Genomic DNA, 15,901 nt, shown 5'->3' with positions numbered 1-15,901 from the left:
TTTTAATTAATAAAAATTAATACAGTTTCACAAATCACAATTATACCCTTTCTTATATATCACCCTAAACCCTAGATCTTATACTCATATTTTCTCTCTCCCTTCTCTATTTTTGTCGTTTTGATTTCTCTACCGCGTCTGCAACAAATTCTTTTCTGCATCTCCTTCACCAACCTCGCACTCTCTTCCTCAACCCCACTCTCTCTTTCCCTTTCTCCCTCCGGCCGACCACCATTCGCGCACCAGGGTTCGCGCGGCACAAGAGAAACACAACTGGGGCCGATCAATTTCGGGTTTTGGTTCCCGAGTTATTCAAAGAGAGATACAGAGCGAAATTCTCGATTTTTTCACGAGAATGCAATTGAGTAGTTCTGGTTTCTTTTATGTTATGGATATTAATGAGAAAAGGTGTTTGAGGAATGTATTTTTGGGCAGAAACGAGGTGTAGGGCAGCCTATGGTTATTTTGGAGATGTTGTGTTTTTTGGTACTAAATCTTTGACTGAAAATTACGAGGTTTCGTTGGTTGTATTTGCTTGCATCAATCACCACATGCAGATGGTGCCGTTAGGTTTTCTTAGTAGTGGATTTCGTTGATAGTGGATTTTAATTTAATGATTGTTGGTCATGGGAATTTGTAATTAAACGGAGTGGTTTTCATGTTTACGTAGCTGTTATACAGAGTGGTTTTCATGTTTACGTAGCTGTTATACAGAGTGGTTTTCATGTGTGACATAGTTGTTATACATAGTAGTTTTCGTGTTTATATAAATGTTTATACATAGTGGTTTTAATGTTGACATAGTTGTTATAGAGAGTGATTTTCATGTTTACATAGTTGTTATACAGAGTGTTTTTCATGTTACATAATTGTTGTATAAAGTGGTTTTCATGTTTATATAGTTGTTTATACAGAGTGGTTTTCGTGGGTTTTTATTTAAAAAAAACTGGAAAGAAAATAAAAAACCACCATTTAAAAAAAATCGAAATTAAGAAAAAAAAAACCATGAAAAACCAAAAATAAAACTAAAACCATTTTTTTAAATTAAAATAAAAAACATGAAAAATATAAATAAGAAAAAAAATAATTTAAAATAAAAAACTGAAAAAAAAATAAAAACAAAATAATTACAAAATTTTCTTTTAAATCGAAATAAAGAAAAACATTAAACAAAATAAAAAAGAAAAGGAAAAAAAACTGAATTGACATGATAAGGGGAATAATTTTTGAAGAAGATTTGGATGTAGATTATGGGTATAAATTTATTTATTTTAAATTAAATAATTATACTAATTAATAATTAGTAGGGGCATATATGGTTTTTCAGACCCATTGAATTTATCTGAAATATCATTTATAAATAAAGAATTTATCAAGAATTAAAATTCCAATAAATGGTGTTTGGCATACCCCTGTATGCCCATAAATATAAAAAAAAATAAGCAGAGAAAAGTGAATAAAATTATAAAAGTCGGCTAGTTGTTATATTCAAAGTAGCGAAGGCTGACCATAGACAAGTCTGCCCCTTTCTCTCTCTAACCGACCTTTTCTCTCTTTCTCTCACTAGATTCTCCCCTTCAACCGTTTGAATCTAGAACGATTGTCTTCGAAACTTCTCCCCTAAGCTTCAACGAATTGTCTCGTTTTTTTTTTCTCTCTCTATATTATCATCGCAATTCCACTTCTAGATCTCACAAAACGGGTGCAATTTGGTTTTTGCAACCGGATTTAATTGAAGTAAACATCTGTCAGGAAGATGGCCGGCCGTTACGATCGCAATCCTTTCGACGAAGAAGAAGTTAATCCATTCGCTGTAAGTTTGTACTGCGACTCGATTTGAAACTGCATTTTCTGTTGTGATTTCGTTTCTCTTAGTTGAATTTCTGTGTGCTGTTGTTAGAAGGGGGTAATTTGAAGTTGAAGAAAATTTGGGGGGTTTTTGGGTGACTTTGGTTGACTTTGTGGTTTGAACTGGTATTGCTTTATGTTAGGGTTTCTGTATGAATATTTCAATTGATATTGTTTTTAATCCGCTGTTCTCCAAAGTTAGATGTGTGTGCGTGTGTGCGCGGGCGTGTGTGTGTCTGCGGGCGTGTGTGTGTGTGTGTGTGTGTGTGTGTGTGCGTGCGTGCGCGCGTGTGTGTTTTAATTCTAGATGTATGGTTGTTTGGTTGGTACAATTTGCTTCTTTACATTTGCTTCTCATATGGCAGCCATGATGCATACGCAACATGTTTGTTAAAGGGCGATCGAAAGAATATACTTGTATACAAATCTTATTAGCGCACAAAGTAACTTAGAGTGAGTCCAAGTAGCTGTTAATTTAGTTTCTTTGGCATATGTATAGCATCTCAATATGTAAGAGATCCTTGAAAAAAGAGTTGATAGATTTTAATGTTGGTTTGCGTTCGTCAAATGGCATGGTGATGTTTTCTTATGTTCAGGATGGAGGGGCTAGAGGAAAACCATCTGGTCAATCAAAGTTTGGAGGAGGCTCATTTTTTAACTCGGTGAGTTGATCTTTATTTGTCTTCCTATTTGAGAAGAAAGCTATTACACAAGTTGCAAATAGAAGAACCAATTTAAGTAAATTAAATCTACTTTATTTCCTTCAATGATTCTGAACTCCATGTTGGTGCTTCACAATTTTTCACCGGAGAGTTCAGAATTAATTAGATACAAAATTCATTATATACATGTAGGGGATTATGGTGACTGTCTTTTTTTTTTTTTCTTTTTTTTTTGTATAATAAGAAAGAGTAACTATGCTTAGTCAAGATCAGACAGTAAACACACTTATTATGGATGCTCAATTATCTCAAATTATAAAATATTGGGAGAAGTACCAACATCTTAGCAAATTTGAGAATCGTCAACAGGAATATTCTTGTATGAATTTCTAGATTAGAAATTAACCGACCTTTTGATTAGCTTTATGATTCTATGTCCGTGCTGTTTGCTTATTTATTAAGTCAGCTCTTACCGGCAACATTAATTTTTCTTTGTTTTCCAGACTGGAAGCGTTCCTCCTGCTACAAACTCAAGGCTCTCACCACTTCCTCCAGAGCCTGCTGATTTCTACAATCCTACTGCCCCAGTTGACATTCCTCTTGATAGTGCTTCTGTATGTGCAATTAATTTGAATTGTTTAACCTGTAAAAAATTATCCTTTATTATTGAAAAGAAAACTACAAAAATGCTTTCTCTTAACTAAACAATGCTTTCTCTGGCTTTAGATTTAAGAAAACTAAAAAAAAAAAATTACGTCATTAAAAGCATTCCTTATATAATTCAAAATGCTTTCTCTGGCTTCTAATGGGAGAAATTTTCACTTTAGGATTTGAAAAAGAAAGAGAGAGAGCTACAGGCCAAGGAGGCTGAACTGAAAAGAAGGGAACAGGTATTTGTAGATCATTACTCATAATCTGCTATTTGTGCATTTATCTGTACCCTCTGGTGTATGTTACCATTCTTTTGGTAAAATTTGCCTGACATTCTATCGTTGGCATGCATTAAAGGCTCTGGGTAGCATCAACTGTGATTTCTGCTGGATGATTAAAAAGTGAAGGGAACCAAATCATTCTTATGTTTAGCGTTTAGGCGTTGTCAGTTACTCCATCCGTTTCTTTTTTAGTGTCACTTTAGCCTTACAATTTTTTCCATTCTAAGTTTCACTTTAGAGTTTCAAGGCAGAATTAATTAAATTTTTCCAACTTCAGCCCAATATTAATTTACCCCAACCTTAATGATAGATTAATAAAATGAGAAAGAAAAGATGAAAAATGACAGGGTAATTTGGTCAAATAAGGACATTTTCCCCGCAAATCAAGAATATCTAATAATATTCGTAATTAGCGCGCATATACCTCAAACGACGCTTAAAAAGAAACGGAGGTAGTATATACTAGGAAATTATATTTTGCAAAAAGAAGATAAAATGTTGCACAATTTCAATAAGCATTAGTAGAGATTATTTTCTTTTACGACAACGGATGGAGTCCTAGTAGGGTTACATTCAGTATCTGAAAATAATTTCAAATTTATCATGATGTCCTGCAGGAAGTGAGGCGGAAAGAAGAAGCTGCTGCACGAGGTGTGTTGTATTATCTTATTGGTCTTTTGATTACCTTGACTCAATAGTCCATCCTTGCCTATTGTTTTAGTTAGAGGACTTCCATGGAAGTGGAGTGACACTAATTTCTTGTTTCGTTGCAGCTGGCATTGTTCTCGAGGAAAAAAACTGGCCTCCGTTTTTCCCTATTATTCATCACGACATCGCGAATGAGATACCTATTCATCTGCAAAAGCTGCAGTATGTTGCTTTTACAACCTATTTGGGTATGTAATATCGTGCTAGTATTTTATGGAAGCTCTATGGTTTTTATTGTTAGTTAATGCAGTTTTGCTATTCTAAATCATCTATATCATTTTCCTCCATATAAGCTTTATGCAATTCTATTCATATGGAGTGAAATGTGATGGTATTTGATGTACTTGTAGGGATTGTGTTTTTATATGCACTAGTGAGAAACTGAAAATAGGATTATTATTCAGAACATGAAGTAAAGTCGCCCGAAACTTCCTAATTGGATATTTGTGCATTAGTTGGTATCTCAGTCAGCTATAGAATTGACTATGCTTTGTATTTTTTCGTTGGGTAAATGAAGGCAATAATTTTTTTTTGGCGAGGATTTGAGTCGGAATATTCATTGATGAGAGAGTACTTCCTTTTTTGTAATGGGGCAAACATATTCCCCGTTTTGAAGGACTAGGGAGGCTTCAGATTATTTCCTTGTAAAAAAAAAACAAATATAACCATGGTGTTTCAAAAAAATGTGTCCATGAAGCAATTTGTGCGAGTATTTTTATGCTTGGTAATGCTTGGCATTAACATTTTGATTTTTTGGTAAACAGTTCACATAATAAGTGAGCTAGCCGTAGTGGGGGTACTCCCCCCCTCTCTATTTTATGATACCTTAGGTTAAGAGTTCATGAAATTTTAGGATCTGCACTTTACCTGTATATATTTATATGTTACTCGAGTATTAGTGCATGACTTCTCGACCCCTACTATTTTGGGGCCTGAACAGGAGTACTCATGAACATTACTAATGATGTATATGTTGATGGTGATCAGGTCTCGTTTGTGCCCTTCTATGGAATGTTATAGCTGTGACTACTGCATGGATTAAACAAGGAGGTTGGTGTTCAATAATATTTCTTTTAATTTTATGTGTAGTGCGTGTTTCTCGAATCTCGATCCAATATTCCTAACATAATGTCTATCTGCCAGATGCAAAGATTTGGTTTCTTGCCCTTATCTACTTCATATCGGGGGTCCCTGGAGGCTATGTGTTATGGTATCGACCACTCTACCGTGCTTTTAGGTTTGTGCTTCTATCTTTTGTAGCAAACCAATTTTACATCTACAATTAGCATACTTACTGGGCTGGTTCAGTGTACTGCCTTTACCATAATAATCGAGAGATGGGATATGCTTAATATTTACATATAGTTTAAATTAACGAGAAGAATTTCATTTGATGTGTAATTTTTTGAATTCTATAAGGTAAACGTAATGGATTAAGAGCTTTTTTTTTTTTTTAATCTACTTATTGTTTGACATGGCATACATATTTTATATTACAGGAGTGAAAGTGCCATGAAGTTTACGTGGTTTTTCCTGTTTTACTTGGTAAGTTATTAATATTACTTGTCATGCTTGTCACGAATACCCATCTATAAGTTAATTGATGATATATTATAATTTGATGACTTTGCAGCTTCACATTGGCTTCTGCATCTTCGCTGCAGTTGCACCTCCTGTAGTTTTCAGAGGAAAATCTTTGGCGTAAGTCCGCCTTTCACCTTTTTCCCTGCACAATTGTATTATGTATACGTGATAACTGATCTTTCTTCACTTGATCTATACCACCCTTTTTTTTATTCTTTTTTTTTTTTTTTAATTTCTTTTTAATATATTTTTTTGTGGTGCCTATTGACTATTGGGATCGCTGATTTTTGTCGATATATGATTTCTTTGGTAGTTTACTTGGTATATCTTCAATCTGATGATGGATTTTGTGTGTGTGTGTGTGTGTGTACGTGCAGAGGTATCTTGCCAGCTGTGGATCTCATCGGCAAGCATGTATTAGTTGGAGTAAGTTATAAATACCCAACTACTACATAAAAACGGGTCTACACGCTATATTATTCATTGTTAGAGCTGCAAATCAAATCTATATATAACTAAGTAGAATAAAAAAATAAAAAATAAATTGATGTTATTGTATTGACCGAAATTGTCCTTGACTATGCAGATTTTCTACTTTGTCGGGTTTGGACTTTTCTGCTTAGAATCAGTCCTAAGCATTTGGGTTATACAGCAAGTATACATGTACTTCCGAGGCAGTGGCAAAGCGGCAGAGCTGAAGAGAGAAGCTGCTAGGGGTGCCCTACGTGCCGCAATTTAAATCGGCGTGCAAGTAAAATCTCTCTCCTCTCTCTCTTATCTTATACGAGATGCTATTTACACATATCATTGAGAGGCGCTATATTTGATGAACTGGGGGTATCGCATGTAAATCTTATTTTCTGTGTATTGAGTGTTCATTTTTATTCCAAATTACTATATTTACACTCTTTTGCGTTGAGTATACTTTTGAGGGGATGTGCCTAGAAAGGAAATAGAAGTTAGACCTGCTTGAATTTGTGAGTTATATAGTTATGCGTCTGTAAATTCATTGTGGCATTTGGTCGTATCCGTGATTCGTTTTGTTAATACAACTACACGTTCTTGAGTTTTTTTCTTTATTTTTTCCCTCTTTAAATCGAACCTCGAGCATCGGAACTCGAAACCTTAAAATCAGTGGAAAAAACACACACTACACTGGAAACACAATGATTTTTTTTTTGCACTACATCAATGAGACAGTAGGGCGAAAAAAAAAAGAAAAACCTCACAACACCGAAAAATTGCGGCGAAGTAAAACGTGCACTACACCACAGCTGCAAAAATATTTGATTATTTCACTAACTTCTAGCAAAAAAACGTGTGCAAAAAAAAAATTAGTGAAATAATTATTAGAAATAAAAGTATTTTTTGACTACATATAGATAAACATCTTGTATAGCATAATATATTTGAGCGTTAAAAGTAATAAAAAAATATCTGGATTTTTCAAGTATTTTTAGCAAAAAAACATGTGCTATAAATTTTTGTGATTTTCGTTGACTGCTCAAGTTATAGTGGAACAATTTTTAGATAAACTATTTTCAAGTACTTTTGAATACACAACTTCTATATTATATATTTGAGTGTTAAACATTTGCACGTTTTAACAAAAAAAAACGTGTGCTAAAACGTGCAATTATTTTTAGCAAAAAAACGTTTTGTTGTAATTTTGCTAGATTAAAATTATTTGAGCGTTATAAACAATAAAAATTATTTGAACTTTTCAATTATTTTTAGCAAAAAAACGTTTGCTATAGTATACAATTTCTTGATTTTGGTCGATTGTTCAAAATATAGTGAAACGATTTTCAGATGAACTATTTTTAACTACTTATGAATACATACCTTCTATACTATATAATTGAGTGTTAAAAATATTTTAAAAAATAATTGAACATTTCATCTATTTTTAGCCAAAAACGTGAGCTATAATAGTATACAACTTTTTGCGATTTTGTTAGACGATTAGAAATGTAGTAAAACAATTATTAGATGAACTGTTTTTGTTGCTACACACACCGGAAAAAAATGGATTACACCGAAACACACAGTGAAAATAATTAGCATCAATAAAAAGAAAAGAAATAAAACTGGCATTGCACCACAGGACAACGTCAACAGTGTGAGAAAACACACACAACACACCGAAAACACACACTACACCGAATACACAAAGTGAATTTTTTTTTGCACCACACTGAAAACAACATTTGAGCAAAGACACACTATACAATACCAAACACACAGTGGGAAACAAACACACACTACACCTTAAACACATAATGGGAGAAAGACTACGCACTACACTGAAAACACAGTGGAAAAACACGCACTACGCTGAAAGAACACAGTGAGAAAAACAAGCATTACACCGAAAATACGTACTACACCGGAAACACACACCGGATAAAAGCTAAATCTCTGATTCAGTTCGTTCCAATTAGGTGGAAGAATATTACTAGCATGGTATAATTTCATGTCGTGTATCTTTTTTTCCTAGCCAATATTGAAGAAGTTACAAATTTCAAGATAAATAGGTGAACCATGTTTGATCTTCACAAACAGGGCGTTGAACTAACAAAAAATTATTACATGGACTTGGCTTATCGACCCCCCAAAACAGTACTATAAGAATCAGTTTCGGTACACAACTGAGCAAGCAAAAAAAAGAATCAAACTTTTCACGGTAATCACATAATACATTATTTCGCCTATAGAGCATGGGGTCCGCCCAGTAAACATAGGGCCAAGGAGCCATGGCCCCCAAAGTTTTTGAAATCTCTAGTATTTTCGTGAATAGTAGCATTATCGCCCACACAGACATAAAGTTCTGGCTCCGAACTGGTTCCGTCCGTTTAATATCTCCAGTCCCATACATTATTTACAATATAAGCACTACTAATATTACACACTCAGATTAGAAATTAGAGACTAGAAGAGTTCCAGCTGGCATCGACAGCCCTAATAATTTTATTATGCAAAGTAGAACCAGAAGAAGCAATAATACCACGATCAAGGCCTTCCAGATACATACCTTTGGAAAAACAGAGATGATGACCACCTGCATCAGTCACCACTCCACCGGCTTCTTCGATGATGACTACACCTGCAGCATGGTCCCATATCTTCTCCTTATAACCTGCTCTAGCAAACTTCATGAATATTTCAGCATCTCCTCTTGCTATAGCTGCGTACTTCACCATTGAATACACGCGCAACGGTTGATTCCTGCAATTTAATTTAACATGCAACTGCTTAGGCCTTTAGATACTGAAAAACAAATATCAGCAAATTTCATGAATGCCCGGGATTGGTTACAATTTGGGGATATATTTCCATTTTCTGGGGGAAAAAAATTGATAATGGAAGTAATGATTGTTTATGTTTTGGGGGAAGAATTTTTTACTACAGCAGTTAAATAGGAAACATTTAACTAGCGAAAGAAATAATTTGAAATAAAGTAGCGAAAGAAATTAAATAATTTGAAATAAAGTAGAAAACATTTTTTCATGTTGTAAGATTTTGGTTGGTTTAGTTTTGGGAGAGTAAAACTGGAAGGAGTTTTTAAGATGAAAACAAGCAAAAATATTCGAAATCGCAAATCAGATTTTTTTTTGAAAATGTAAACAAACATAGGTTTTCGTCTTCTCGAAATTCATCATGCGACTGAGTCTTATTCAATTATGATTAGGAGTGAATGGATAAAACATAATAATTACCGAACTCCGACACTATGAGCAAGTCCTGCAGTGAAGGAATGACTCGAATTCGCCTTCTCAACCGGCTCACAAAACGTAGCCAACGCTGGATTATCGATAGTCGAGACTTTAATTTCACTGGCAGAGTTCGGCCAAACAAACTTCTTCTCTTCTTTACGAAGCAACGGCTGCATCCAGGCTCCACCACTCCCTTTCCTGGCATAAATAACACACCCTTTATCCCAATTTGCCGATGGTTGTGTAGATAGAACTCTTTGGTGGTAACTTAGCAATTCAGTTTTCATCGGATAATTAGGGCATCCAAGAACTCCCAGCACAGGCTCGCCATCTTCTATCAAAGCAAGAGCAATTGCATATTGATCCCCGCGCACAAACCCTAATGTACCATCTACAGGATCGAGCACCCAAAATCTTCCGGTGGGTCCCCCAATCGAGTTGCATCTACTGATGGCTTCTAGAACGTCTGAAGTACTTAGAGGATTAGGTGGCGATTTAAGGCCGAAGCGAGGTGCTTCAGCTAGACATTGATTAACTGTCTTCACAACGGAATTGAGTATGCCAATAGAGTCGGTTTTGGACAGTTCTTGAACATCTTCTTCGGCGACAATTGATACATTTGCACTTCCAAAAGCATCAGAGAGTACCCAGCTCACAGTTGCTTGGACACTCCAATCTGCTTACATGAAGCATTTTGGAGCATTAGCCCAATCCAAACCTAGGTCACATGCAGCTTTTAGGGCTAGATAAATAAATCAGAAGGTAAACATACTCGAAATTTATTTTACGTTTTGTTGGTTCGATAACAATCAAGAACCGGGGGTTTTATGGAAGCATGGCATTAATTATTCTGGGGATTGAGACATGTAAACGTTTGAACTAAATATGAACCAGACCAACTATGTTGTAATTTGATAGGAAAGAAGAAAAAGCAGAGGATAGTCATGTCATTTCCGTTTCCTTCTGTCGTTTTTTAGTCTTCTGATAAGTATAAAATTATGTCAAACTCAATCATTTAAGTGAATCAACGAAGGTCTGTCGAACGTGATTATGAATTAATTTACAGTTAATATAAGAGAACAAATATCTTATGAATAATCCCTTTTTCTTGATCTTATGAATAAAATACTAGTGTAACATTATATAATGATCAAAGAGTCGGCAGAATTGAATATTACTCATCAGAGAAAACACGTTCGTCCAATTCTACCACATATTAAAAGGTGAGTAATAATATAATAATAATAATAATAAAATTAAAATACACTTTTGACTCAAACTGCACAATAAATATAAAAATATATTGTGCGTCAAAGATAAGAAACACGATCGACTCTAAAGCGAACAGCACCAAGCAATTCCAGAAAAGAAAAAAAAAAAACAGAAGAAAAATCCATTTCAGAAAATTTAATCAAACCAACAGAATAAAAAAAAATGAAGAAAAATCCATTTCAAGGAGAAAGAAAATTTTAAAAAAAAAATTAAATCATAAATTACCAGCAATCGTGACAGGAGAATCGTCATCCTTGGACTGCACGTGGTCGTCGCCTTTAGCAATCAAGCTTTCCTGAACTCTCTGGCAAAGCAAGCACGCCATGTGCACTGCCTTTACCGCTACTTCCAATTCATCGGAGTATCTTTCCGACTCGAATTTCAATTGATCGTCATAATCGCGGGCTGCTTCTGCAGAAAGTATCGTCTGGCTACAATTACATCGAGAAGAGTAATTAACTGAATTAGGGCGGAGATTCGTGCGGAAAATTGGCGGCGAAATTCCAAAATCGCGTGGAGTAAAATTGATTTCTCTGGCAGTAGTTGTGAAGGAGGAGGAACGGAGATGAAGACTCTGGACGGCGAAATTGGGGCAAGATATGGGCATCGCTCCAACAGTGAGTGGAGCAACAACGCGCCGCCGCGTGGAGAGTAAAATCTTCGAGGCAGATATTCTAAATTTCTAATACTGAAACAAAATATAAAAACAGTTATTCTAAATAATCTTTTCACTAAATTCAATATTCGACGAATAATTATAATGGGCCTGAAAATAAAAGCCCAATAATGTACATTTATTGCCCCATTTTCGCTTCCTTCGACCCTACACCCGGTAAAAACAGCGGGTGGGTCTTCTGCTGCCACGTGTTTTTTTTTTTTCTTTTTCTAAAACCCCTAAAGATAAACCCTATCGGAGATTCTATTATTAAATACAAAAAAGAGACACGTGGCAGCAAAAGACCCACCCGGTGTTTTTCACCGGGTGTAGGGTCGAACAAATCCCCATTTTCAAATAAAGGGTGATATTTCAGTTTTGGGCACGGCCCCATTTTTGTACATTTATTAAGATATAATATTTTAAAATAATAATTAAAAAAAAAAATTGCAACTATGAATTGCCGGGGTCCTCAATAATTGAAGAGCAGGCAATTTAATTTCCCACATACGTTGAACTTTGGAGAAAGTGAAATAAACAGTTTACTAATTCAGTGTACTTAGTCACTAACATAAGGAAAAGACTAACGAGACCCTACTTTTTAATGTTTTAATATTAATATAATAATTTGAAAACATGGGATAAGATGTGACATAAAGCTACACTTTTATTAGTGCAACATCCACAATTATTTAATGAATTATCCCACGTTTATCTTCGAGCTATTCAATTGTACCAACATTATTATAATTTTCTAGTTGCATATTATTTAGGGTAAATTACAAACACCCCCTGAGGTATGGTCAAATTACAAAAACCCCCCTCTTGTTTGGATAACTACATCTACCCCCCTCAACTATGATTTTTTCTTACACCTCCATCCTTATGGTGCCAAATTCAACATAATCATCTAGATTTCATGGAATATGCTCTAGTTTGTACTCGTTTTGTGTCAAAATACAGTTTTCGATGCACCACAAACTGATATATATAAGCTAAAAATCACATATTATGATCATCTTGCTTCATAATGTAGAGTTTGAATGAGATAAAGCGGGTACAAAAGTGATAATATTTCATATAATCTCGAAGATTCCACTAAATTTGAGGAGTTGAGGGGGTGGTTGTAATTATCCAAACAAGAGGGGTGTTTTTGTAATTTGACCATACCTCAGGGGGTGTTTGTAATTTACCCTATTATTTATTATTTAAATTATCATCGCCTATATATAATAACATTGCCGTTTCAGCTGAGCATTATCACAAAGAAAGAAAATAAAACAAAGCACCAGTTTAAAAAATATCACCTGGATTTAAAATTTGCAGAAATGGAAGGAGGAAGCACAGAGAGGATGATCAACGGCGGTAAGTCGCCGTGGAAGAGGACGGAGCACGGCCGTCCGATTCCGAAGCGGGGGCAAGTGAAGGCGGCGATTGTTTCGGGACTGGCGCAGTCTATGATGTCCACTATATTTCCACTCCGTTCTCGATCTCAATCTTGAGCTTTCTGTTTCACTTCGCCGGCGACTGTCTGATGATATGAACTTAGTTAGTTGTACAGTTGATAGAGAAGTTTCTAGGTTTTCAATCATTTGCTGAATTGAATTTTGTAAAGCTTTTTTCTGTTATATCAATGTCGACAGTGTTGAATTATGAGCAAAAGAAAATGTAATATTACCAGTATGAAATTCACACAGTTTTGGCAATAGAAACAAATCATCATGACGAATATTCCTTGCTATTATTAACATAGAAAAAAAAATAAAATCCCAGTATATTGTAATGCTGGGCCAGCTAAAGAATCGGTAATCGAATTTTGTCGAACCTAATTAGAGTATAATTCTTGCGTAAAGAAAACAAAGGTTTTATCTGTTATGTGCTCACTATGCAGAAGTGTTGGGGACATCATCCTTAAAGGGGTCAAACTCACATGTAGATTCAGTAGTTGGTGGTGGTGGTGGTGCTGGTTTCACCTCAGGTGTTGGCGGTGGTGCTGGTTTATCCTCCGGTGGTGGTGATGGTGCTGGTTTCTCTTCAGGCAGAGGCGGTAGTTTTGGCTTTTCCTCGGGTGCAGGCGGAAATGGTGGTTGTTTTTCCACAGGTGAAGACATTTGTGCTCTTGATTGAACTTGATTGATCTTCTCCTCAGGAATATCAAACTGCAACCAGAATAAGGAGACGAAAAAATCCACATTTCATGAACAAACAAGAATATTCGATTATGTACAATGTGAAAGATTACAACACTTCAGTCTAAGCAAAACATCAATGTAGTAGTATATTTACAAAGTTTTGCAATACATCCACACTACTTCTTGACCGGAAAACAGTAGTTGAAAGATACATTTTTCTAAACAAAAAAATTAGGCATAATTAGATTTCAATACATTAACTGACCTTGTGAGCACAGCCAGCTAAACAAGCACGGAAGCATTTCTGATGTGGACCGGAAAAAAAAGAAGATAAAATCAAGTGTAAGTTTCAAGCATGACATAAGCAAAATTAAATGTAATTTAAGGAAGAAAATAGATTAACCTCAGAGTAGATGGCAGAACCAGGCGAACGATCAAATACAGCGCTCCATTGTTGGCCCTCGAAGACTGGGTCTTTGAAGCATAGTTCATCACACTCTCCTACACCTGGTAATTTTAATGACAATTCATCAATTCTTTGCAGATGATATCCTTTTTTACGTTTATTTTTCGTCACCAAAGCAATGATGAGAAAAGTTAACAGTACATAAATCAAATTAGTAATGTTTGATAATTCGACTAAGCTCATAAGCTATAAAGCAAGCATGCTGAAGTGGCCAAACATTTCGTTTTCGAATACAATTTCCGTGTCATTATTCATCACAAGGTGTAATCCATGCATGAAGAGGAGATATAGTATTTAGAGAGATAAGCAAAGTGATGAAAATGGAAATTCAGACTTACATTCATCCCATGTATCACCGTCACCGTCACACCCCTTCTTGCAATAGATTCTCCCTACAATAATCCAGAATAAATTCAGTCAGATCGGCCACTTAAAATTTGTTAATCTTGCCAATCATGGAAATAGAATCAAGAAATGCAAAGTCCACCGGAATATAACCTAATTAATTATCAAATATGGCTATTATACATTAATTATCAGAATTTATTTAACTAATCTTACAGATAGGCTCTCATAACGAGAAACAAACTCTTTCTTCTTCTACTCGATTAATTTCCACTTCGCAAAAGGATCATAGACCTAGCTTAGATTGTGGTTCATCCCCCAGTTCAGAGACATCATATTAACATGCCAATACGAGGTTACACGAACATTTTTGGGCCTAAATCCCATCTAAGGTACATCCCAAAATATGAAAAAAAAAATATAAAAATAATGAATATTGGAAAAATATATGAACTATTTACTGCAAACCCTCAATTAAACTCGGATGACGCCTACATTACAAGTATAGTAAAACCCACTCATATTGTAGTTTAACAGCCTACATTCTCTGGTTTTCATATTATGTGGCAATTGTGAGACTAACTTTGAACATTAAATGGGTAAAATTAGAAACGAACTTTCTCTAAATGAAACTACACAGATTATTGAAAAATGTATGAAATTCAGTGTCGTATACAAAAAAAAATTGTACCATAAGATTGTGGAAACCAATTTGAACAACAAATTTCCCGTCTAGGGTTTCTACCCAGATTCTCGAACAGAATAGCTCCACATAATTGGGGATTTGATTCATCGATAAAAAAAAATACCGAAGCAAAACGAATACAACACTATCATCTAAAATTGAACGACACCAAGACAAAAATCAAATTCGTGATGGTATTGAAAGGGGGAAGAGAGAGAGAAAGGAATTCACATGGCGTTTCTCTGATCGCTGCATATTTGCGGGTGCACTCGCGGTTGCAGGGCGGATTCCATTTCTCTGGAAGTGGAATAATCATTTCGCCGGAGCTCTTTAATTGTTTGATTGATTCTTCTTTTCCTGTGCGAAATCTCTTGGTGAATACGTATGAACAGGAAAGCAAAAACGGAAATTTTGCAGTTTAACTTGGTGAAGAGAGAGAGAGAGGAGAGAGAGAGAGAAGCAGGGGACCCTTTTTGAAGACCGAACAGGCGGGTAAAATTCATGTGATGAGGGTGTTTTGGTCATTTTAGTTGCCGTCTATCTGGGCCTGGCCCGTTTATGAATCGGGCATGGATCTTTTTAAAGAATGTCAACCTTTTTATTTATTTATTTATTTTCTATGTAGTCAGATATGTAATTCTACATCCAATGTAGCATTTACAAAACCATTTATCCAATGTAGCATCTACAAAACCGTTTAATACGTATGTTTGTCGAAATACCAGTGTCTTACATACATACGTACCATTTATCACTAATTTTAATCGAACAAATTAAACTCAAATACATAATTATTTTTTTTAATTTTAACATTACATGGTATAGGCACATGAACTTGTATATATATTTCTTGATACAACATATATATACATAATGTGCCAAATTGAGAAGATCCA

At 35.1% G+C, this 15,901-nt stretch overlaps 3 protein-coding genes across 3 annotated transcripts; 1 reads left to right on the top strand and 2 right to left on the bottom strand.

The window, feature by feature from the left end:
- Positions 1-1,452: 1,452 nt before the first annotated feature.
- Positions 1,453-6,800, top strand: SC3 (secretory carrier 3). Its single transcript, XM_012974928.2, has 12 exons — positions 1,453-1,813; positions 2,445-2,510; positions 3,014-3,124; positions 3,338-3,400; positions 4,060-4,093; positions 4,216-4,338; positions 5,138-5,200; positions 5,294-5,387; positions 5,650-5,695; positions 5,784-5,851; positions 6,112-6,160; positions 6,321-6,800. Exons 1-12 carry the CDS (start codon positions 1,757-1,759, stop codon positions 6,471-6,473), a joined length of 927 nt encoding a protein of 308 aa, XP_012830382.1. The 5' UTR covers positions 1,453-1,756; the 3' UTR covers positions 6,474-6,800.
- A 1,481-nt stretch (positions 6,801-8,281) lies between these two features.
- On the bottom strand, positions 8,282-11,438 carry LOC105951475 (3',5'-bisphosphate nucleotidase AHL). Its single transcript, XM_012974926.2, has 3 exons — positions 10,948-11,438; positions 9,454-10,126; positions 8,282-8,962 (listed from the first exon to the last, which is right to left on the bottom strand). Exons 1-3 carry the CDS (start codon positions 11,327-11,329, stop codon positions 8,659-8,661), a joined length of 1,359 nt encoding a protein of 452 aa, XP_012830380.2. The 5' UTR covers positions 11,330-11,438; the 3' UTR covers positions 8,282-8,658.
- A 1,589-nt stretch (positions 11,439-13,027) lies between these two features.
- LOC105951609 (uncharacterized) lies at positions 13,028-15,495 on the bottom strand. Its single transcript, XM_012975059.2, has 5 exons — positions 15,237-15,495; positions 14,314-14,367; positions 13,913-14,016; positions 13,775-13,813; positions 13,028-13,536 (listed from the first exon to the last, which is right to left on the bottom strand). Exons 1-5 carry the CDS (start codon positions 15,319-15,321, stop codon positions 13,261-13,263), a joined length of 558 nt encoding a protein of 185 aa, XP_012830513.2. The 5' UTR covers positions 15,322-15,495; the 3' UTR covers positions 13,028-13,260.
- Between the last annotated feature and the right edge of the window lie 406 nt (positions 15,496-15,901).

This window comes from Erythranthe guttata, chromosome 8 (assembly GCF_056151865.1).
Source record: "Erythranthe guttata isolate IM_541 chromosome 8, IM_541, whole genome shotgun sequence".
In the NCBI taxonomy this organism is placed as follows: Eukaryota; Viridiplantae; Streptophyta; class Magnoliopsida; order Lamiales; family Phrymaceae; genus Erythranthe; species Erythranthe guttata.
The sequence above is the reverse complement of the archived record's forward strand: the minus strand, read 5'-3'. Positions and strand labels throughout refer to the sequence as shown.

Coding starts and splice junctions, on each gene's coding strand:
- SC3 (XM_012974928.2), top strand. CDS start 1,757: ATGGCCGGCCGTTACGATCGCAATCCTTTCGACGAAGAAGAAGTTAAT. Junction 5,388..5,649: donor CCACTCTACCGTGCTTTTAG/GTTTGTGCTTCT, acceptor TTTATATTACAG/GAGTGAAAGTGCCATGAAGT. Junction 5,852..6,111: donor TTCAGAGGAAAATCTTTGGC/GTAAGTCCGCCT, acceptor GTGTACGTGCAG/AGGTATCTTGCCAGCTGTGG.
- LOC105951475 (XM_012974926.2), bottom strand. CDS start 11,329: ATGCCCATATCTTGCCCCAATTTCGCCGTCCAGAGTCTTCATCTCCGT. Junction 10,127..10,947: donor TTCTCCTGTCACGATTGCTG/GTAATTTATGAT, acceptor TCATGTAAGCAG/ATTGGAGTGTCCAAGCAACT. Junction 8,963..9,453: donor GCTCATAGTGTCGGAGTTCG/GTAATTATTATG, acceptor ATTAAATTGCAG/GAATCAACCGTTGCGCGTGT.
- LOC105951609 (XM_012975059.2), bottom strand. CDS start 15,321: ATGATTATTCCACTTCCAGAGAAATGGAATCCGCCCTGCAACCGCGAG. Junction 14,368..15,236: donor AGCGATCAGAGAAACGCCAT/GTGAATTCCTTT, acceptor GGATTATTGTAG/GGAGAATCTATTGCAAGAAG. Junction 13,814..13,912: donor GTTCTGCCATCTACTCTGAG/GTTAATCTATTT, acceptor GGTCCACATCAG/AAATGCTTCCGTGCTTGTTT.